Raw genomic sequence first — 21,722 nt, 5'->3', positions numbered from 1 at the left:
TATATATATATATGTGTGTGTGTGTGTGTGTTAAATTTTATATTAAATATATAATATATCATATATAATATTAATATTAGGTATGCACTTGTGTAGGATTTCTGTTTTGCAGCATATTTTTGTATCTGATCCGTCACCCCTCTCCAATAGGTATTTAGCCTGAGGACAAGGGCAGTTATTTCATATTTCCACCAGACAGCTACAAGAGAAAAACCAGCATTCATTATGCTTATATTTGGAGGCGATTACATGAGGCATTTTTGATGGATCACTTAAACCCCCTGCTGTCATAGTTCAATTCCTGAGAGCTGATTAAATGGGAATGCGTTGGGCAGGATGTTCCTACCGGGGATTAGGGGGCTCTGAGCGAGTGTTATTTAATTGTGGTGAAGTGGAAACACTTGAGTGAGGAAGGGTTAGTGAGGCGGGAAGGAGGACCGTTCCTGACAAATGACAGTGCGCTGCGGGGCGCTTGCTACCCGGCCCTGTGTGGACACACTAATAAAGCAATTACACTTGAGACAATGTTTGCACACTGCAGTGACATGTCTGTCCCTCACCTGCTGTGGGAAGGGCCGATACAAGGGGCCATCTTAGACTGTTTTTGCCCACAATAAAAGGTTTTGGAATTGTATTGTTACTACAAATTTCTGTAGGACCTTTTTTGTCTTTTCTTTGATTATCTCTTTTGGCTAACCAATCACATTTCGCATCCATTTACTTGAACATAGACTTATGCATTCAGTGTATGCTCTTCATTTTTACTGTTCAATATGGCATTACAATAGGAATGCTGACTCTCATGTATTACAATGTTGAATTTGCTTCTGAATGCACCTCATTTAATGATGCAAGCTGTCTTCTGATTACCGTTCATGTGTAATTTAGAATTCATAACGTGGCCTTCAGCGACAAAGCCCTCAGCACGCTGTGACTCTCTAATCAATCTCTGATGGATTTGTTCTTTGTTTCGTTTAGCTTACCGGATGACCCCTCCCTCACTACACTGGAGGCCCTGAAAACACGGATCAGAGATCTGGAGAAGCAGCTCACACGAGGGGACAGATTCAAGTGTCTCATCTGCATGGTAAGCTTGACCGTGCATATTTATTCAAAAAGGATTTTAAAAAATTGTTAATTGCAAATAAATATACATTATTTAATTAGATGTGTACTTTATTTTCATTTTAGTATATATTAATTATGTAGACATTACTATTCAAAAGTTTGGGGTCAGTAATATATTTTTTTATGTTTTGGAAAGAAGTCTCTTATGCTCTCCAAGGCTGCATTTATGTAATAAAAAATAGAGTAAAAACAGTAATATAAAATATTATTAGGCTTGCTCTGGCTTGCTTAGTTGGGGACGCTTGACTGATTGCACAGACACTATTGGAAGAGAGCTGAACTGGTTGATGACATCTCTGAATCATCAATGAACTGACTTTAAAATGACTCTTTGGTGTTGTCTTCTTGCATTATTGACAAACTATTTTCCTGTTTGACACTGTAAAGCTGCTTTGACACAATCAGTATTGTATAAAGCGCTATACATATAAAGGTGACTTGACTTGACTATTATTACAATACAAATAACTGTTTTCTATTTTAATGTTTTAAAATGTAATTTATATGGCAAAGTTGAATTTAAGCAGCCTTTGCTCCAGTCTTCAATTGTCACATGCTTCTTCAGAAATAATTGCAATATGCTCATTTGGTTCTCAATAAAGGTGTCTTATTATTATCAATGATGAAAACAGAAAAATACATTTTTCTTATGCATGTAATTTTATTGTGTACATATACTTTTTTCAGGACTCCTACACAGTACCTCTGACCTCCATCCAGTGCTGGCATGTCCACTGTGAGGAATGCTGGCTTCGCACACTGGTGAGATGAGAACATGTATCATACTGTACTTAACAAAAGATTTCCTGCACAACCGTGTGACTTCAACAAGTGAACTCTTTATGTTGTTTTTGATTGTTAAATGATCTTTATTGGTCCCTCATTCCTGCAGGGAGCCAAGAAACTGTGTCCACAGTGCAACACTATCACCTCACCCGGGGACCTGAGACAAGTGTATTTGTGAAGAGTTACAGCTGTCCTGTCATCTGCCTGTTTGCACTCTACACAAACGGATCACTTTTACTGAGGAGAATCTTTCTGGGCCGATGCAAAACTTCGAGGACGTCTTGCCCAACAGAGTCATTGCCCAAAAGTTCCTGTCGGAATGCAACCCAGTTACATGAAGACCACTGTGTTCATTTCTTAATGAAATGGTAAAGTTTTAAAGTACAAATTTGCCGTAACAGTATTGTAAGGACAGTAAAACTGATCACAAAATGTTGTTTCTATGTATAAAACCTTGTTTTATAAAATATTGTTAAGTTATTCTCATTAAGAACGCTCTAAAGCAAGTTTTGTGAATGTTTACACTGAAGAGTTCTTTTCTAATTTGGATCTAGAAGTGCTGATATCTGAAATGGTAAGCAGTTAACTTTTAAATCATTCATGAACTGTGTTTTGTGTAGAATGTGCAAAGAATCTTGTACATTCATTTTCCATACTTATGTAACTAATTTAATATTGAATGGGATCCTTTAAATATGGTTTAAGATAAATTATCATTTCAGCTGTTACACAGGTGATATACAGTAGTGTAATTGTTTATATTATGAATTTTTGTCTCATTATCCCCTTATCCTTAGCATGCATAAAATCTCAAAGACAAGAGACTGAATATGATGCAAGATTACAAAGCCATTCTCACAAGGTTTGTAGATTCAAAAAGTGCTAATTTTATCAAACAGTTCACGCATAAATAAAAATAGTTTTGACTACAAGGTTCAGCAACAGGTATTCTGAGTTGAAGTAGTTCCCTGTATATTTGTGACTTTTTTTGCTCTTCTACTTCAACTTTTAAGATGCTGTGTAGATGTAATTGTCTACTTTCTTGTAATGAATTAATATTTAACCCCTAACAGGTGATTGGCAGGTTATTGTATTGATATGTACTAGACAGCAGAGCTGCATCGAAGAGCACGTGCTTCCCTCCATTAGCAGGTGGAATTGATTCTTAATGCAGGATATGGACGCTGAGGTTGATCTCTGCTTAGCCTTCACTCCTCTCCACTGCCAAGCAGAATAAAGGTCTGTTGACACTGAGTCACTCTAGGTTATGACATTACGACTCAAGGAACTAAGCTCAGAACTAACAGAAAAGGAATTCAATTTCCTTTGTGGTATTTTAGCAATAGTTTTGTTACTCTAGTCAAGTTACTACAGGTAACTGAAAGATCGTGAAGCACTTTTGATAGAACTGAAATAGAATGAAACATAAAACCAGCTTTGTTTTATGATGATGTATTTTGTACAGACTCATCTGTTTTTCTTTGACAAAAAATAAACTAAAGTTGTTGTCTAACAAATGTCATTGTCAGCCTTAAAATTGTTTTCAGCACCAGGCTCCAAATGTGGAAGTACATTTATGCATTTTACTGACATTTTATCCAAAGCTACAGTACTTACATTGCATAAATTTAATCAGTTAATGTACTGTATTCCCTGGGAATCAAACCTATGACACTGACTTTGCCTGTACCTCTATTTGAGCTGAAACAGTAGCAGGTACAATAAATAATCAGCATTTCCTCTTTCTTTTCAGTCTGTTTATTGCATCATAAGTATCTTAACACCACCTGGTTCGTTTCAGCCATTCTTAAAGATGACTGTAATGAATGACCTGATAAAAGGATGTCTGAGGCTGATGTCCTGACATATCTCTAATTAGCAGCACTATATGGACACTCATCTGTGTGGAATTAGGTTAGTGTTGGATTAGCCTAGCCTTGTGTCTAATGCAAAAGGAAGTTAACTGCTGCACTACTCTCACAGTGTATTTTACTTCAAAACCCAAATGTGACCAAAAATTATATTTACACTTCCAGCCCCAGCAACCCAAATGAAATTATTTTTTTGGACACTTTGCAGGGGATATCTTAGCAGACCAAACTTTTTGGACACTCTATGGAGACTTATGGACAAATTTTTTATTTTATTTGACAAAATTATTATTGTTGTTTGATTCGGCTCAGTGAATCTATTTGTTAATTTCTCAGAGCCTTTAAATAACATTTTTTAAATAACATTTGTCTCCCAAATACATCTTTAAATAACATTTTAGCTGACTATGCATTGTATGATATTGTATGATAATTTCATATCAATAATATCATTTTAATAATTATTATTCAGCACATTCTTATATATATATATTTTTTTTTTTTGATAAATCAAATTTGATGGTGAATTTTGGTTTAGTAAAATTCCATATTGCTTGAAAATATATGCATAGACAATTTTGTAGCATAGTTTGAGCATAATTTATTTTTATATTTCCATTTATAATTGACAAAAAATATTATATAATTTGAGTTTTGCCATATTTAGATGATTTACAATGCATTACAGGATATACGGGCTAGTTGTCACACTTTTTAGTTATATACTGTAGGTATATATATATATAAACCGTATATAGTTATGTATTATATATTTAGTTATATATTGAACATTTCTCAGGCTGGTGTTAATATGGACATAAATCTTGACTACAAAAAGCTTTTGAACATTTTCACCATTATTTCTCAGAAAAAAACAATTGATTATGGCTTTTCAAAATTTAGTATGATTAGTAACTACTTATCTCTGTCATAACAACAGATACACACGAGCAGCAATTTGATTGGCTGAGTAAACGGAGGAGGTGGTAATTGTCACTGGCAGTAAGCTGTGTCAGTGAGTTAGAAACACACACACACATACTCACTTCACCATCTAACCTGCACAGACAAGGTAAGAGCTGTCTTTGCTTTTTTTTTCCTGGTGTTCAAAAATTAGAGGTCAACATTTTTGGTTTATTGTAATGTAAATGGATCTATAGGCAAGACTGTCTCATGATATTGATTGTTATTAAACATGGATGAAATGTGATCAATCTAAAAAGAATATACTGGACACACATATTGGATTTTTATTTCTTTAATTTGCAGAAGCACATTAATTTGTTTTTCATTTAATTTTCAACTATCATTAAAATATTATATATAATACATTTGACAGTGAATTTTAGTTTTGAAATTCCATATTGTCTTGAAAATATAAGCACACATTAAATATTCTTTTTTTTTTTTTTTTAAGTTCTTTATCATCATCTTAAGACAATGTTGAGACAGAAACACTGGAACATACAGTAGCCAAAATATTTCATCAGGGATATTTGATAAAATAAACAGAAAACAGTCAACAACGAACTCATAGGAGGCAACTGTATATATTTCCCTGTATAGTTTTCCCTGATCAGATTGTGTGTCCAGTTGGTTGGTCTAGTCTCCAGCAGAGTCCCTAACAAATGAACCAGACATGATTCCAGACAGACATTGTAGAAAACATTAAGACAGGCATCAGGTCACTGGGCCTTTGTCATTTGGCTTACTTGCTGGGTAATCCTCTTCACTGGCCTAACCTGACTTCATTAAGATATTTTCATGGCACTTTACAAATGCTTTGCTAAACTGCATTATTGTGAAAGAGACAGACTCTTCAATAAATTTAATTTATAAAAATTCACAAAATAACATTTTTTATCTGTTCTGAGCCAGCTGGAACATCAGCAACACATTTAACATTTTAAAGTTACTTTGACAAAAAATAAAAATAAACAAATAAATAAAAGTTTCTTAGTCAGGAAATAGGTGCCCTGTTCTTTATTACAAGACCCAGTCCACAGACCTCAAAACAGAATCACTAATCACCCGGATCAGTGGATTAGTTCCTGAGCTTCTCTCTTGGAGAGACGCAGGCGTGCAATGGGCTCAGTGTCTGCCCATGTCAGCTTCTCTAGTTTATAGCACTCTCTCTCTCTCTCTCTCTCTCTCTCAGCTGGGCACCAAGACCAAAGCTTCCTACTTGACCTAATCCATGTTCAGTACGGAAGGTTTTTATTTGTTGTGATTGAATAATAAAGACTTTTATGATTTAAGTAGAAAATACACTTAAAATATGTCTTTTCTAACACTTTATATCAGAATGTAGTACCATGTAGCTCTAAATCTCTCTTGCATTATTATGGTTTCATGGTCTCGTCCTCGTTGCAAGCGAACCTGTATTTAATGTGTATAGTCTATTTTAAATTTTCTTTTACATTGTTTGTGTTTTTGAGGATGAAGTCATGTCACGCAACCTGTCCGTATTGGCATCTGTCTAGTTGGCTGGTAATGTAGTGACAGATGGATTTCTGCCAAAATACTGTAAAGTTTGATTGACGTCAAAAGATATGGGAAGCATTTCACCTGCTTTGTTGATATGCTTTTTTATTTTGCTGTCCTAACTGCATTACATTACACTACCTTTTATTCAGAAAGGTTGCATTAAATTGACCAAATGTGACAGTAAAGACATTTATAATGTTACAAAACATTTCTTTTAATTAACTACTGTTCTTTTGAACTTTTTAATCATCAAAGAATCCTGACAAAAGTTTCCATAAAAAATATTAATCGGCACAATGGTTTTTAACATTCATGATAATAAAAATGCTAAAACAGTTGTATTTTAAATTGTCATAATATTTCACAATATTACTGTTTTTACTGCAACTTTTGACCAAGAGCGTACATTTAAAACATTTCCCTGCTATCTACAACCCTATTAGAACAGACCTGCAACTCGTTAAAAAAAAAGTGTGTTGCATTGGTTTGTGGATTTAATTACCAAAAAACATAAACATCTCACTTTAACAAACAAATGCACCTGTTTTGATTGTCTCACAGAGAAATGTCAGGACCCAGGCCTGTAGTTCTGAGTGGCCCATCAGGAGCTGGGAAAAGCACCCTGTTGAAGAGACTCATGAAAGAATATGAAGGGGTTTTTGGATTCAGTGTCTCCCGTATGTAGCATTACAGATAAATACAAGACACAAGACAAGTAACCAAATGCCAGGAATGCTGTATGAATAGTTTGATACCTTGATCTCTTTCCTTCTGCAGACACCACCAGAAATCCTCGGCCAGGAGAGGAAAATGGAAAAGGTAGGGCAGAATTTCCCACTTCAAAACGATAACAATTGAGAGGCTTGCTTTATCAGCAAAACAAATGATGTCAGATATTAGTTTAGAAATAGACTAAACAACTAATTTTAATGTATACCTTGCATACAGAGTAGAAAGTGAATGAAAGAAAGAGAGACTATAAACTATTCAAATAAAAAAGCCTCATCAGACAAAAAAGCAAGTGGAGCATTGAAAAAAAGGCTTTTCCACTTATGTTCCCATCCAGTTTGAAAGCCCCTCTACCCTACCTGTCCATAACTTTCTTCTTTGCTGCTTCTTACTCCCAAGTGAACTGTTTAGATTAATTTCAACACATTTCACAGGGGTAAATTTCTCTTTTTATTCCCCAATGTGCCTTTGTTGTTTTCTCTATAGGGCTGAATTGTCTCCCAATGCTTCTGGGGGCTACATTACTTCCTGTAGCAGACGTCCTGTCCTCTGAGACATCTAAAGGTGTAGATTTGGTTTCCATTATTGGTTGTAATTGGTTATTACTGATTATTGGCATATCTAATGTGATGAGAGAGTAATGGGGGTTACTTTCATCTTTCTAAAATATAAAACTTTGTTAGCGAATTACATTTCAGGTCATAATTACAAAGATATGATTGTGGACATCACATGTCCTCTCCGACATGAATGCCAGTGTGCACTTTGGAGTAAAAAGCCTTTGAAAATAGCCCCCTGTGATCCCTAGGTTTTCCATGTGATGTGAACTATTGCCATCACTTCCCCACAGCACAGATCCTCAGAGACGAATCATTAACATCACAACAGAACTTATTTCTGGGAAATTTAATGAACAATCTTAAGTAGTTAATTAAAAAAGGATCAAATTAATCATCAGTATGTATGCCACAAATTAATTAATTCTGCACATTTTTACACAAATAAATTCAAAACTAAAAAACAACATTTGAAACAAAAACAAAATTATAATAATAATGGAAAGAAATACAGGTTTATTTGAGACTTTTAAGGTGGAACGGAGAAATACTGCATCTAAAATTTTGTGTACCTATAAACAGTCATTGCTAATTTCATTGCTTTGTAATTCTTATGATGTTTTTCCACAGACAAATGTTGTTATGCTAATGCGAGTCTCCATTGCAGTGCTGCCACGGATGATGTCAGTGTGTTTACCCTCCTGTAGTTGTAAATTGTTTGCCTGCAGAACCATTCCGCCCCGCTTTAGATTGCCACTGATGTGCTGTTGTGAAAATACAGTTATTTATATTTTAATATTATATCATGCATATTATTTTACAAACAAATCTAAATTAACACATATAAAATATATTTTTTTGCGGAGATTTGATGACGTGACCATTTTGCGTCGTGATTACGCAATGACGTAATTGAGCAATGGCGTCACAACGTCATTTAGCAACTTTTAGCAACAAATCGACCTTCCTTTAGCAACTTTCTCTGAAAATTAGTTGGCAACACTAGTTGTGGAGTTAAACCATCAGAATGGTATGAATCCAGCAACATGCAGTAGCCTACTGGAGCTTTCCCACCGTCTTAACGAAAATGACTTTTTTTGTGAGATTATAAAAGTATTTTATGTGCGAACGCAGCTATGTTTGTATTTGAGAAGTTTAGAGTTTAGAAGTTTCATTCACCATTCCCGTCATTTAGTTAGTTTAACCATTTTAACTTCGTGTCATACGACAACATTTAGCGCCCCCTGCTGAGCAGAAACAATTTTGTGTTGTTTAGCTGTGAAAAGACTTTAGAACGTCACATAGTTCATCAAAAAAAAATAATTTTTTTTTTAATCATTTAGTCATCCTCTGAAAATTAATTTCTTACAGATCTTTCTTTTAATAGTTTCTGATTACCTGATCATAAGAATATTTCAAATTAACACCCTTTCAGGTCAATTGATGACAACAGAGCTTACAATGTTTCCTTGTAAACAGTCACAATTTGCTTGGTTTTATGATTCATTTTCATTTGTTTCTGTCCTCAATCCAGATTACCACTTTGTCACCAGAGAGAAGATGCAAGAGGGAATCGACAAGGGTGAATTCATTGAGAATGCAGAGTTTTCTGGGAACGTATGGAACCAGGTACATTTTATTTGTAAATTGACATCTGGTTTCTGATCCCATTATCCTCTTAATTCAGCACAGAGGTACTTCACCGCTATTTTTTTGCCTTCATACCAATGCCCAAAAGTAATCATTTTGAAGTAGCTGAGATTGTCCATAAGTGTATAGCCTAGTCAATAACAACAAAAAAATTAAATGTTATTGCTCATTAAATTGACTGTCACTTGCAGCAAATCATCCATAGAAGACGTTCAGGCACAAAACCTCATCTGCATCTTGGATGTTGACATACAAGGAGTGAAAAACATTAAAAAGACTGATCTGAACCCCATATATATCTCCATCCAGCCTCCTTCAATGGAGATCCTGGTACGTTGATAGAAATATTTTCAGTTTCATATATAGCTTTTAAAGTGTGATTTAAATTGTGGTTTATTTTCCTACAGGAAAAGCATCTGAGAGGCAGACAAACAGAGACAGAGGACAGTCTACAGAAGCGTCTGGAGGCAGCGAGGATTGACATGGAGCTCAGTAAGTGACACTTTCAATAAGTTGGTTGTGCTTGAGAGAAAACCTTTATTCCCTTGCTATTTTCTCCTCTGTAGGTAAGGAACCTGGGGTTTTTGATATGGTAATCATTAATGACGACTTGGAAGAAGCCTATGAGAAACTCAAAAGTGTTCTTATTGAGGTAAAACTATTTTATCTCTGTAAAAAGATTGCATAATTTTTTATTAATTTCATAAATAAATAACACTGAGTTATTGTTTTTTTTTTCCAACAGGAAATTGAGAAGGTGCAAGATGCCAAGAAATAGGAAAGAATAAACGGCACTTTTGACCTTTCTGCCCGACAACACAAGACATGAAGCCTTTTTTCCAGCCTTGTACGGTGCAATCATGCAATCAAGACAGGTGCTATGTTCAAAGGAGTGTGCAATAGAGCTTTTTTCTGTGGGTGAGAGAAAATCTGTGCATGTATGTTAAAAACATCTCAATCTCGGTTGAAGACACTGCTCTATTAACTCTCTCGAGCATGTTTGCACCTTGAATTATGAAGGGAGAAAACTGTAATAAAAATGAGTTCAGTAAGCTATTATTGATGACGATAGTTTGTTTATCACCAGCATGTTAGTTGTATAGTAGAGAAACTATTGTTTTTGTAATATGTATGATCTTTGTAGAGAGCTAAGCTATGCAGCTTGTTTGATTCTCAGGTAGCCTTCAACAGGTTTGAATGTACAGTACTCACCTGAATGGTTAGTTTGGGTTGCACCTACATGTTTCTAAATTTGTGTTGAATATAAAATTGTCATTTTGGGTTAGCTGAAATAAAATAAAATGAAACTACAGCTATATTAAAGCATTTCTCCATTATCTTTTTTCTAATTCTCTTTTCTCTTTTAATGTCAAGGTGAAAGTGAAGTGAAATAAAGTTAATATGCTCCTAATTGATTGTGTTATAAATAAATATAACATTATAATATGCAAAGAAATACAACATAGAAATAACACGAATCACATTTTCACGCCTCTAATGTTCCCAACCGCACACCGTAAGCGTCAGTAACCATGGCAACTACAAACATCGGCGGAAGTGAAGGTGAGAAACATGCCTTGGTTTCTAAATAAGCTTGTAAACAAATATGATATAGATTAAAAAACTGTTAATGTTAAGGTAATATGTTTCAGTTCTGAGTGTGCGTTATAAAACAACCACACAATCCGACGAAAGCTGTTTTATTACTGTAAACAAAACATTGATACTGGCGAAGTAATTAGCCTACGTTGGCGTCCTTCTACTTATGGAAAAATTGACAATGTGAGATATATGAGGTTTTTGGTGAAATTCTTCTTGTCCGTTTTTATGTTCAAAAAGTAACTGAGCTTATCTAAATGAACATTTAGAAATAATGTACAGGTCACTTTACAAGCACTATCTCATATATGACATATTTTGAGGAACAAAATGTTTTATGTGTTGTGATTTCATACATCTGAATATTAAATATATCTAAAATCTTTGTTCTGGATCTATTAATGACAGTCTCTGCTGGACAACACTAATATTAGTACATTAGTAACACACTTTAGCTGATATTGTTCATTGTTTCCCGCAGTCTGTGAAATGCTTGAGTCATGTCTAGCAGTAAGGAGCAGGCGTCCATCAGTCAGGTGATGTGTTTCCTCCATGAGTGGGATCAGGGCAATAAGACGGTGCGCAGTCGAATGCTAAGTGACTTTCTGGCCAAGAACACAGGAAAGACATGTCCAGAACTGGAGCTTGAGTTTGCTCAAGTTGCCAGCCTGTTCCTTGCTCGGCTCACTGCCTGGATAAGACTAACGTATCCACACATATGGTCATGCTTTATCTGTGCTCTAAAAAAATAGATACCTTCTAAATATCTGACTAAAACTTACACAAGTTTAACTGAGAGATATCAGTCATGCCATGTATGCCTCCTTACATGTTTTGTTTCCAGCTATATGTTTGGAATGTGTCTAGACCTTCAGCTGAGAGCAGTGGGGGTTTTCCTCTCTGCCAACAGCAGGTAAAAGACTAAATGAATGCTGTGAATATAATTGTAGTACTAGATGTCAAGCACGCAAGGTCTTTGTGCAAATTAAACACCAGAAAATTCCCTAACAGAAACACTGTCTATCCTAGCATGGTTTCATTTTGTTCATTTGCATGATCAGTCACCAGTACATGATTGAGTTTCTGGAGGTGGGTGGAGTGCTTACCCTGCTTGAGATTCTAGGACAAGACAAACTCAAAGATGGGGATAAAACCGAGGCTCTTTGTCTGCTCCAGATCATCGCCAACGCAGGCCAAAAATATAAAGAGCTTATCTGTGAAAGCTACGGTACTTACACAGCACAACCGCACAACAAACTACCAATCAAGAAGTGAAACAGCTCCAGCTCATTTTTCAGTGATGTATTATGGAATGAGAGTTTGCAACATTTCCATGAAATATTGTGAGGTTAAAACTTTGCATGATCCAATCTGGATCCATTTTGAAGGTTGGGGATTTTGACAGGCAAGCTCTGACAACTTTATATACACACATATACTGGCTCATGAACTGATTTCAGCTCTCGCATCTGTTCTTTTCTGATTGACAGGTGTGAAGGCCGTAGCTGAATGTTTGGCCAAATCTGAGACAGAGGGGACTCAGGAGACCGCCGCCGCCCTGCTAGAATCTTTAGCCCATGGAAACCCCAAATACAAGAATCAGGTGTACAAGGGCCTTATCGCCCTGCTGACCTGCACCTCACCAAGAGCACAGCAGCTTGTTTTACATATCCTACGTATAGTTCAGGTACAACAGTGTTGCAGGATGACAATCAGCACCAGAGGAATCTTTAAATGTTTTAAAAAAAATCTGTACCATTGTATATACATTCAAGTTTGCATTAAAGTAACATTAACTTTTTTTGTATCAAACATCAAGATTTTAAATTAATTTATATGGGAAAAGTATATATTCTATGTGCTATAACTGGTCACCATTTTACATTTGGGCTGTTTTGCAGCTCACTTTAATTGTCTTGCGATGTGACAAATTAATTTTTAAAAGTACAAATATTCCGGATAGTCTCTCTAATAATATGAGCTCTGCATTCATAATAAATAATTATTTGAGGACTAGAAAAATAAAATGGTTTTAAAATAGTTTTAAATAATATGTATGGGATGTCACACTGCTGAGACTGCATCAACTGCCTATTTTTATACATTTGTATAATTTCTAAAATGTATATAATTTTTCTTTTGTTTTGTCCAGCCCATTGTAAAAACAGCCCATCATAGCATAGTGGAACCCTTATTGAATCTGCTGAGGTCCCTACATTTAGAAGTACAATATGAAGGCAAGTGTACATTTCAAATGTGACATTATTTGTTGTTTACCCTACTGTGAATCCCACCGTTTCATTTGTACTTTTATTTTTACTTCCAGCCATAGAACTGATAATAGAGCTCATGCAATCAGAGGTTAGACCGGCTCTGCTCAGGGGTCTGGTGGCTTTTCTCAAACCAACTAAAGAGAGAAACACCAAACACAAGATCCTGGAGGGTATGATCTGTTGTTGCTCATCTTCTTTCAATTAAAACCAATACTCAAGTAAATGTACTTAGTTACTGTCCGCCTCTGTTTGCAACTGAAACAGTGGTTCTCCAATAACAATAATGCTTTGCATTATGATCACGTTGCAGCGTGGAGACATCCTTAATTCAACCTCCCAATTGTTACCTTTTGGGCTTTGTAATTTAATTTGGAGCAGATGTAGATGAGATGAGAAACAAACATGGATTGTGGCTTGAATTAGCATCTTTCTCAGTTATTGATTTGTCTGACATAAAAGTTATAAACAGTCCTGTGTTGTATTTGAAATTCAGCCGAAACAGTTTGATTGTTTTGTTAGATCCAGAGGTGGCCAAAATGACTGATTCACTCCCTGTGCTTCTCCAGCAAGCAGCTTCTGCAAAAACCATCAGGTATTTCAAACAATGGATACATTCAAGACATACAGCATGGAAAATATTATATAAGACATGCTGATATGTGTGTTTATTATGTACGATATATTGACATGATGTTACAGGATTCTGGCACAGAGAAGTGAGGAGATATCCAAAGAGCTGCTCTCTCTCAGAGTGATCCATCACTTACTGTATGCAATGGGGAACCAGGAACATGCAGATGCCCAGAGACAAGCCAGCCTGGCTTTGGAGGTACAATTAAATCTACCTTCTACCCACACTCACTCACTTATTCTTACATACGCTGATTCTGCATCAGTCATAAGTAAATGCAATACTGGGCAAGCAATAGACCAATGAGAATCTGATATTAATGTGTAATGTCTGTTAAGCATTTTGTGCGCATGTATCCAGTGGTGGAAGAGCATGTATGCAGAGCTATGGGCACCAGACTGTTTGAGTCTTTTATGGTAAGGTCTATATATACACATACATACTCTGGTGGAAAACGGAAAGAACATTTTTCAAAAAGTGTGTAAGATGAAATTTTATCTTCTATGGTTATCGAAGAATGATTAAAAAAAAAAGTGGAGTGTGGAGGAAATTTTATTTTGATCTGAAATATTATTATTATTTTCTGTATTATTTGCTTCACTGTACTAAAGAGTGTTCTTTAGACTGTCTCTGAGTGCTTCAGTTTGCCTCGATATGCTTGAGTTTTTCATGAGCAGAGAGATAACAGGAAATCTAAGTGCAAGACAAGTGTGAGACAGAAAATGTCCTATAGCTTCTTAGAAAATAATTAGCATTTAATACTGGGGGGACATAGTTGGATACCTTAAATGGACACGCGTGCTGGATATGCATTATGATTGGATGAAATGGAAGCATCCAGATTTGATTAGGGTATAAATGCTGAGTCAACATATTTCTCTGGGTTGCACTCTGCAGCCATGAATGTAATGACTGTATGACTGTCACCATTTCTTGCAGGATATATATACTGTATACTACCATTCAAAAGTTTTTGAACAGATTTTTAATGTTTTTTAAATAATTCTCTTCTGCTCACCAAACCTGCATTTATTTGATCCAAAATACAGCAAAAGCAGTAATATTGTGAAATTTTTTTACTATTTAAAATAACTGCTTTCTATTTGAATATATTTTAAAATGTAATTTATTCCTGTGATTTCAAAGCAGATTTTGTAGCATCATTACTCCAGTCTTCAGTGTCACATGATCCTTCAGAAATCATTCTAAAATTCTGATTTGCTGCTCAAAAAACATCAATAGTCAATACAAAGTTAAAGTTAACTTTAAAGTGTGTGTTTGTTTACAGCACAATGCTGATGTCCTACATTTGAACATGGATGACATTCAAGCTGACATTTTACACTCAAATAAAGTGAACATTTCATGTGGTGAGTTGACAAATCTAGAGAGACATAGCTAGGTAGTATGTTTTTGTCTTGATTTGAAAGACACCAGTGCTTCAATTGCCTATTGAAAATGATTGTATATTAGAATGCCCTTTCATTTTCCCTTTATTTTTCTACAGTGCTTGAGGAACAGAATTCAGATTCTTGAACACAGCTTGAAATAACCTTTAAAATAAGTACTTGTTGTTGTTGTATTTTTTAAATGTATTTTCTTGTTGTTGATGGTGTTTTTATGCATAAAATAATAAAAGTGATCACAAAGAACAGTCTTCTATATTTCTTTGGTTCAATTCAATATGGGTGCACTAGAAATCTCAAGCATTAAATTATAAAATAGACTGTAATGTCTGTGCAATGTAAGCATTATAACAAAGTATGCATATCTATATCTATTTCTGTATCTATATCGATAGATATAATTTAATTGTTATCTATTTAATTGTAATATATGATTTTTAACGCTCTGATGTTTCATTCGTTGTACTTTTTTTTTATATAATAGCGACCATGTGCAGATAAGTTTGTACTTGATTTTAATGTAAAGTTTTAAGGGAGTTTTAAGTGTCCCACAGGTTGTTTGTTAATTAAGTAAAGATTGGTTTAGCGCTATGAGCAGGTTAAGATCTGCAGTGCAGAAGAGGAAGAGAGCGGCTCTAGAAAACACAGAAAGGATCAAATCCAGCAATAAGAAGAAATCCAAACCTGCCATTAAAGAAGGTGAGTGGTTCTCTGTGTGCAACTGAGATAACATTTTTACATCAAGGCAGCTGGATGTTTGCCTTTAAAATTTTATGTTTGAGTTTGTATTGATTTCTTATTCTCACCAGAGGAACTATCTGAAACTGAACCTTCATCATACCACTTTTTCCATGACGCAACTGAAATCTCTCGTTTCCGCACTCACCTTCTGCAGTGGTATGATCAGAATAAGAGAGAGCTTCCCTGGAGGACATTGGTAAAGGCATCGGATATTCTTAATTTTTGTCACGTGACCATGCTTTTTGGGCCCATCCTATACAGCTGCCTGAGAGATGCTCGTGAGAGAAGTGATCAGCTTTTCCATGCTAGTTTTTATACATGTTAAAGCACATTTAATGCATTGCAGGAAGAACATGTTTTATTGTAGACCTAAAAATATGTATATATATATGTATTGTCTATATAAAACCACATAAATTATTTAGTTAAGGATTAGCAGTAAAGTATTAAATTAAGCATTTTCCCCAAAATGTTGGCTGTGGGGTGAACTGTGTTAGATCATTTAGCTTGAGGGTTGCATTTTTGTTTTTGTGTTGTAATCCATACAGGCTATGACAGAACCAGATGTTAATAACAGGACATATGGAGGTATGAGAAAAGTGTTTTAATGTTACGATGATTATAACCTAAATCTTTTTTTTATTTTATACATTTTTTCTCATGCCGTTCTCAGTGGGTCTCAGAGATCATGTGAGAGCAGACTCAAGTTGCCACAATGATAGACTACTATAACAGATGGATGAAGGTAGGCGAGCTGTCTGACTACTCCTCTCACAGAACCTCTGAAATGCCACATTTCATGCTGTTTCTGCGTCTTTATTTTTAGAGATGGCCGACTGTGGAAAAACTTGCTGCAGCCACACTGGAGGTGATAATTAAATCCATAGACATAAACAGACAGAGACATAGTGAGCATCTGACAGCGGTGCATTATTGTCTCCCTGTAGGAAGTGAACCAAATGTGGCCGGGTCTTGGATACTACTCTCGAGGACGCAGGCTGCATGAAGGTGCTCAGAAAGTAGGTTTAAACAGTAATGCAGAAATTATATAAGATTTATCTAAATTCTGCATTACTTAAGATTTGCTTTAATATATTTATGTAATCTGCACGTCTGCACAACATACATTTTTTTTTATTCTTGCAATAGGTAGTATCGGAACTGGATGGACAGATGCCAAAGACCACAGCAGGACTACTGAAACAGCTGCCTGGGGTTGGACGTTACACCGCCGTGGCGATCAGTTCTATAGCACTTGGACAGGTAACTTTGTTTTGTTGATTATATTTGATTTGATCAGACATTTAGCATTACATCACTCGCTCACCAATGGATCCTCTACAGTGAATGGGTGCCATCAAAATGAGAGTTCAAACAACTGATAAAAACATCACAATAATCCACAAGTGATTCACACAACTCCAGTCCATAAATCTGTGAAGGTAATTATCTTGTGAAGTGAAAAGCTGCATGTTTGTAAAAAACAAATCCATCATGAAGGCATTTTTAACTTCAAACTGTTGTCCATCCCCTGTTGTCCTCTCACATGTTAAACCATGTATTTGTTTAGAACTGTTTTGGACTGTTTTCACTTGTAAACGGTGCTTTATTTACACGTATTTTTCTCCTGATTCAGTCAAGATCACTTTCTCACTGGAGAAAGCAATATTATGAATGGAGGACTCGTATTTTAGCTTGAAGCAACAGTTTGAAGTTAAAAGCATCTTAATGATGGATTTGTTTATTATAAGCACACAGTTCTTTTCTTCACAAGACATTAATTGATGGACAGGAGTCGTGTGGATTACTAATGCTAAATAAAACAAACTCCTCTACATCTTTAATGGCCTGTCTTTGGGTGAACTACTCCTTTAATAGAATGATTTTTTTTCTTGTGTGATCCACTGATAACGTACCACAGATCAATTTGGGCAGCATTGCATTGTCGGGGTATTAAACACCGTGAATACTTAGCACTAAATGCTGTGTATTTAGTGTGTATTTAGAAAATAAAGACTCCTATGTTAGAATGCTGTTCTTTCGTTCCACTGTATGTCCCCACATGTAGCAGAATGACAATAAAGCTCAACTTGAACTTGACTTGAACTTGTATTTATTTGTTGCAATGGTGTTTGTTGTTCTCCAGGTGACAGGTGCAGTTGATGGAAATGTCATTCGAGTTCTGTGTCACGTTCGAGCCATAGGAGCAAACGGCACCAGTCCTGTTGTAACAGATGCTTTGTGGTACTGAAAGATCCATCAAGTTGATGTACTGTTAAGCAAATCTAGATTGAAGTTGTAAAATGTGTTTAATTGTGATTTATTGCCCTACTTCAGGACAATTTCTGACACACTTGTTGACCCAGAGACCCGGAGACTTTAATCAGGCTATGATGGAATTAGGGGCTAGAGTCTGCACCCCGAAATCCCCTCTGTGCAGCCAGTGTCCCGTTCAAAACCACTGTCATGCCTTTAGGAAGGTACTGCTGAGCAGCTCTTACCAAAATACTTCCTTGTAAAACTGTCAAATGACCTAATATCATCTTTTGTCTTTCATACTGTAGGTGAGCATTAAACAAAAGACTGACTCCAAAAGACTTCTAGGTAACCTTGTTTCAAAACTCAACATGTCAGTGCCCGACTTAGAGGATTGTTGCAAGTTGTAAAGTCTTCTGGTGAAAACAAAGTATTCTCTTTTTATTCATACATCAGATTCGACAGATCAATAGCAGTGTCTAATGTACGTTCACATTCTCTGACAGGGGTTGCTAGCAGCTGTGACTTGTGTCTATCAGAGGACTGGGACCCTCAGCTAGGGGTGCAGAATTATCCAAGAAAGCCTGTTAAAAAGGCTCCACATGTGGAGCAAACCCTAACTTGTATAGTGGAACGTCAGTGAGCTGGAGAAGAGATGGAGTATCTGCTCACTCAAAGACCAAGCAAAGGTGAAACAATAATTTTAACTGGGTGAATGAGAAAAAGAACAAGCTCTAGAAAATATCATTAAAAAAAATATGATTTTGGATTTCATGGATGTGTTGCAGGACTCTTAGCAGGGATGTGGGAGCTACCCAGCATGCTCTTGGAGGCTGACGTCTCTGAGAATAAATATAATGGCTTGATATGTGACATGATGCAAAAACTGCTGGAAACAGCCATAGACGCTCGTGCAGTGCAGTTTGTGGGAGAGGTGGATGTTTTCCCCAAATCGTATCATCTTGGGTTTAGAATAATCCACATTTACTCAATATTTCATTTGCATCTTCGGCGATGATGTGCACGTTTGGTTACAATGCTTGTGTATGATATTCATCCAAGTCTTTCATATTCTCTGTCAGGTGGTGCATATTTTCTCCCACATCCATCAAACCTATATTGTCTTTTCCGTGCATGGGTCTGACTGGTCAGAAGGAGAGCAAGAGCAGAAGACCTGCTGGCTCACAAAATCTGCTCTGCAGGGGGCAGCTGTATCCACTGGGGTTAAAAAGGTTGTGTGTGTGTTTTCATGGGTATCACAGCAAAGCCAAACTAGCCAGTGTTGTAAACTAAAACTATTAAAAATTGTTTGTGTGTACAAAAAAAATCTTAAAAAGTGGAAAAAGAATGAAAGTGTTTTTGTCACTGAATACTTTCAATGTACCTTGTTCTGATAAAAATATAATAAATAAAAAAATCTTGTGTACAAGAAATGCATATTTTTAAAAATATTTTTGAATACCATGTTGTTACATTTGTTTACATGTATGTAATGATTTTGTATCTTTAATTACACAGATTATGAAGCTCTATGAATCTTCAGGCAAGGTGGACAGCGAGGTAAGTTTTCCTGAGTTAGTATGAGCTCCACATTTTGCACTGTTTGGTGTTTTTGAATTATTTTCATTTTTCATATCTTATAGAATAAAAAAGCTGAAGGGTGCTACTACTAATGAAGGACCCAAACAACTCTGCCTCAGTAAATTATTTTCTACATCTAAGACAACGGCCAAAAGCCATAACTGTTGACAAAAGCCTGTCTGTATATTAAGATTTACGATTTTTGATATTTATTTTATTTTTTTAATTTTTAGTCATTTAGCAGACACTTTTATCCAAAGCGACTTACAAATGAGGACAATAAAAGCAGTCAAATCACCATATTCTAATTTGTTGAGATAGTGAATTGGTGGGTTTTTGTTAAATGTGAGACAAAATCATCACAATTAAAAGAACCAAAGACTTAAACTACTTCAGTCTGTGTGCATTGAATTTATTTAATACACGAGTTTCACAATTTGAGTTGAATTACTGAAATAAATGAACTTTTCCACGACATTCTAATTTATTGAGATGCACCTGTATATATATATATATATATATACACACACACACACACACACACACACACACACACACACACACATACATACATATACATATATATTATATACACGCACACACACACACACACACAAAGAAAAACAAGTAGATAAGATAGAAAGCTAGTGTTTTTGTTGTTTTTTTAAATTTAAATTAAAATAGAATAGAAAGTGCTAGAGTTAGAGGGTCAAATAAAGGTGGAACAGATGTGTTTTTAGTCGTTTCTTGAAGATGGTTAAGGACTCATATGGTCAATATGTAGCCATCATACGAATTTGCTATCATGTCAAGAAAGTCACATATAATAACACATTACTTACAGCTTTAATGTTTTATTTTTTAGAGGGATAGTTCTTCATGAGTTGTTTTCAAAATAAATAATAAATGTATAATAACCCTGATTTTAAAAAAAAAACTGATTTTATAACACATTTACACAATTATGTAAAAAAACTAATATTTCTCTCTGCTTTTTTTATTTTATTTTTTATTTGCAGCATACTTTAATTTTAACAGCATTTAGCCAGCCAGATAAATTAAATTACATGGTCATATTAATTTAATTGTCGGCGCCCGGAATGCCCTTCCCTCGCTAATACTAGGGTGTCAAAATAAGAGTCAAGGTATATATTTTTTAACAAACCTGGGATTATTTCTAATACAACACACATGTGGATAAAAATCAATTATTGCTTCGAAACGTGAACGTAAATTTATCCTTTGGTCTGTTTGTTTAAAGTTCAGATTAACGTGTGTTTTCTCGGTCGCAGTGGGACTTTTAACTGAAATGTGAGTCATGAAAACTGAAAACTAGATGCAGTCCAAAGTTTTTCTTCCAAAAGATATGTGCACTTCTGCATAACAGCTGATAACACCCTATTCCCCATGTTACTCAAATAATTCAGAGTGAAGTTCAAAGTTCCTATCTGACCGTGCGACTGACTGAACTCTTCCACACAAGTGCGATACATTTGTACTTTTCCGCAGGTAAGTTCACCGGTAAATTTATGTTGATTGCAAACATTTGTGAAAATGAAATATTCCATATACGGATAATAAGGTAACTGCGGTCACATAATAAAAACATCTCATGCTCGTTAAATTTCTTGTCAATTTGGTGGACGCCTTTTCATTAAAATTAAGTTGCATTAATTACAAGAACAGCCTGCATAGGGAGAAGGTATCTGCTAATCTTCCTTAACAGGGTGCAACTCTTCGCATTTTCTGTATATCAGATCTTATGAACTTAAGAACGCACAAACAAGGGATATATTATTCTACCATAGAAGGATACAAGCACACACACGCATATATATATATATAGAGAGAGAGAGAGTAATAATTTATTTTTACGTGTTTTTCTCTCTGTGTTTTCCTCTGAATGCTAGTCTAGTCTTTTTAATTATAAAGCATAGTCCTCAATGGAATCAGCATGGCAGAGAGTGGAATCAATGCACCACTGGATTCTGGAGAATGGGGGTATGATTCCTCTCCCCCCCCCCCCT

The 21,722-nt window shown here is 35.5% G+C and overlaps 3 protein-coding genes and 2 pseudogenes across 6 annotated transcripts in view; all 5 read left to right on the top strand.

Annotated features, from left to right (window-relative positions):
* LOC107700469 (E3 ubiquitin-protein ligase RNF220-like) overlaps positions 1–2,386 on the top strand; it is a 38,688-nt gene extending 36,302 nt beyond the window's left edge. The window contains exons 11-13 of the mRNA XM_016502129.1: positions 979–1,087; positions 1,816–1,890; positions 2,021–2,386. Coding sequence (XP_016357615.1) covers positions 979–1,087; positions 1,816–1,890; positions 2,021–2,092 — 256 coding nt within the window. The 3' untranslated portion in view covers positions 2,093–2,386. The remainder of the gene's footprint in view (positions 1–978; positions 1,088–1,815; positions 1,891–2,020) is intronic.
* Positions 2,387–4,790: 2,404 nt separating this feature from the next.
* Positions 4,791–10,546, top strand: LOC107699925 (guanylate kinase-like; annotated as a pseudogene).
* Positions 10,547–10,627: 81 nt separating this feature from the next.
* Positions 10,628–15,322, top strand: LOC107699909 (uncharacterized protein C1orf228 homolog). Of its 2 annotated transcripts, XM_016501364.1 has the most exons (12): positions 10,628–10,771; positions 11,289–11,513; positions 11,652–11,720; positions 11,869–12,035; positions 12,298–12,494; positions 12,960–13,044; positions 13,134–13,250; positions 13,600–13,672; positions 13,780–13,909; positions 14,050–14,127; positions 15,000–15,081; positions 15,219–15,322. In XM_016501364.1, the coding sequence occupies exons 2-12, from the start codon at positions 11,308–11,310 to the stop codon at positions 15,245–15,247; spliced, it is 1,233 nt and encodes a 410-aa protein (XP_016356850.1). In that variant the 5' UTR covers positions 10,628–10,771; positions 11,289–11,307; the 3' UTR covers positions 15,248–15,322. The 2 variants fall into 2 exon arrangements, with proteins under 2 accessions (XP_016356850.1, XP_016356844.1); XM_016501358.1 differs by having other exon boundaries at positions 15,000–15,322.
* Positions 15,323–15,539: 217 nt separating this feature from the next.
* Positions 15,540–20,555, top strand: LOC107700462 (adenine DNA glycosylase-like; annotated as a pseudogene).
* Positions 20,556–20,927: 372 nt separating this feature from the next.
* The window catches only part of LOC107699894 (elongation of very long chain fatty acids protein 4-like), a 3,211-nt gene continuing 2,416 nt past the window's right edge, over positions 20,928–21,722 (top strand). The window contains exons 1-3 of one of the 3 annotated variants that reach the window (XM_016501330.1): positions 20,928–21,006; positions 21,123–21,204; positions 21,606–21,696. In XM_016501330.1, the coding sequence (XP_016356816.1) occupies positions 21,639–21,696 (58 nt within the window). In that variant the 5' untranslated portion in view covers positions 20,928–21,006; positions 21,123–21,204; positions 21,606–21,638. The other 2 variants (XM_016501339.1, XM_016501348.1) reach the window with 2 other exon arrangements.

Source organism: Sinocyclocheilus anshuiensis, unplaced genomic scaffold, assembly GCF_001515605.1.
Source record: "Sinocyclocheilus anshuiensis isolate Anshui unplaced genomic scaffold, SAMN03320099.WGS_v1.1 scaffold477, whole genome shotgun sequence".
Lineage (NCBI taxonomy): Eukaryota > Metazoa > Chordata > Actinopteri > Cypriniformes > Cyprinidae > Sinocyclocheilus > Sinocyclocheilus anshuiensis.
Note: the sequence above shows the minus strand (reverse complement) of the source record. Positions and strands in the feature narration are given on the sequence as shown.

What these genes read in the sequence shown, in the direction of transcription:
- LOC107699909 (XM_016501358.1), top strand. Translation starts at nt 11,308, where the DNA reads ATGTCTAGCAGTAAGGAGCAGGCGTCCATCAGTCAGGTGATGTGTTTC. An exon ending in GCTTATCTGTGAAAGCTACG is followed by an intron (nt 12,036 to 12,297) that starts GTACTTACACAG and finishes TCTGATTGACAG; the next exon opens with GTGTGAAGGCCGTAGCTGAA. An exon ending in GCTTCTGCAAAAACCATCAG is followed by an intron (nt 13,673 to 13,779) that starts GTATTTCAAACA and finishes ATGATGTTACAG; the next exon opens with GATTCTGGCACAGAGAAGTG.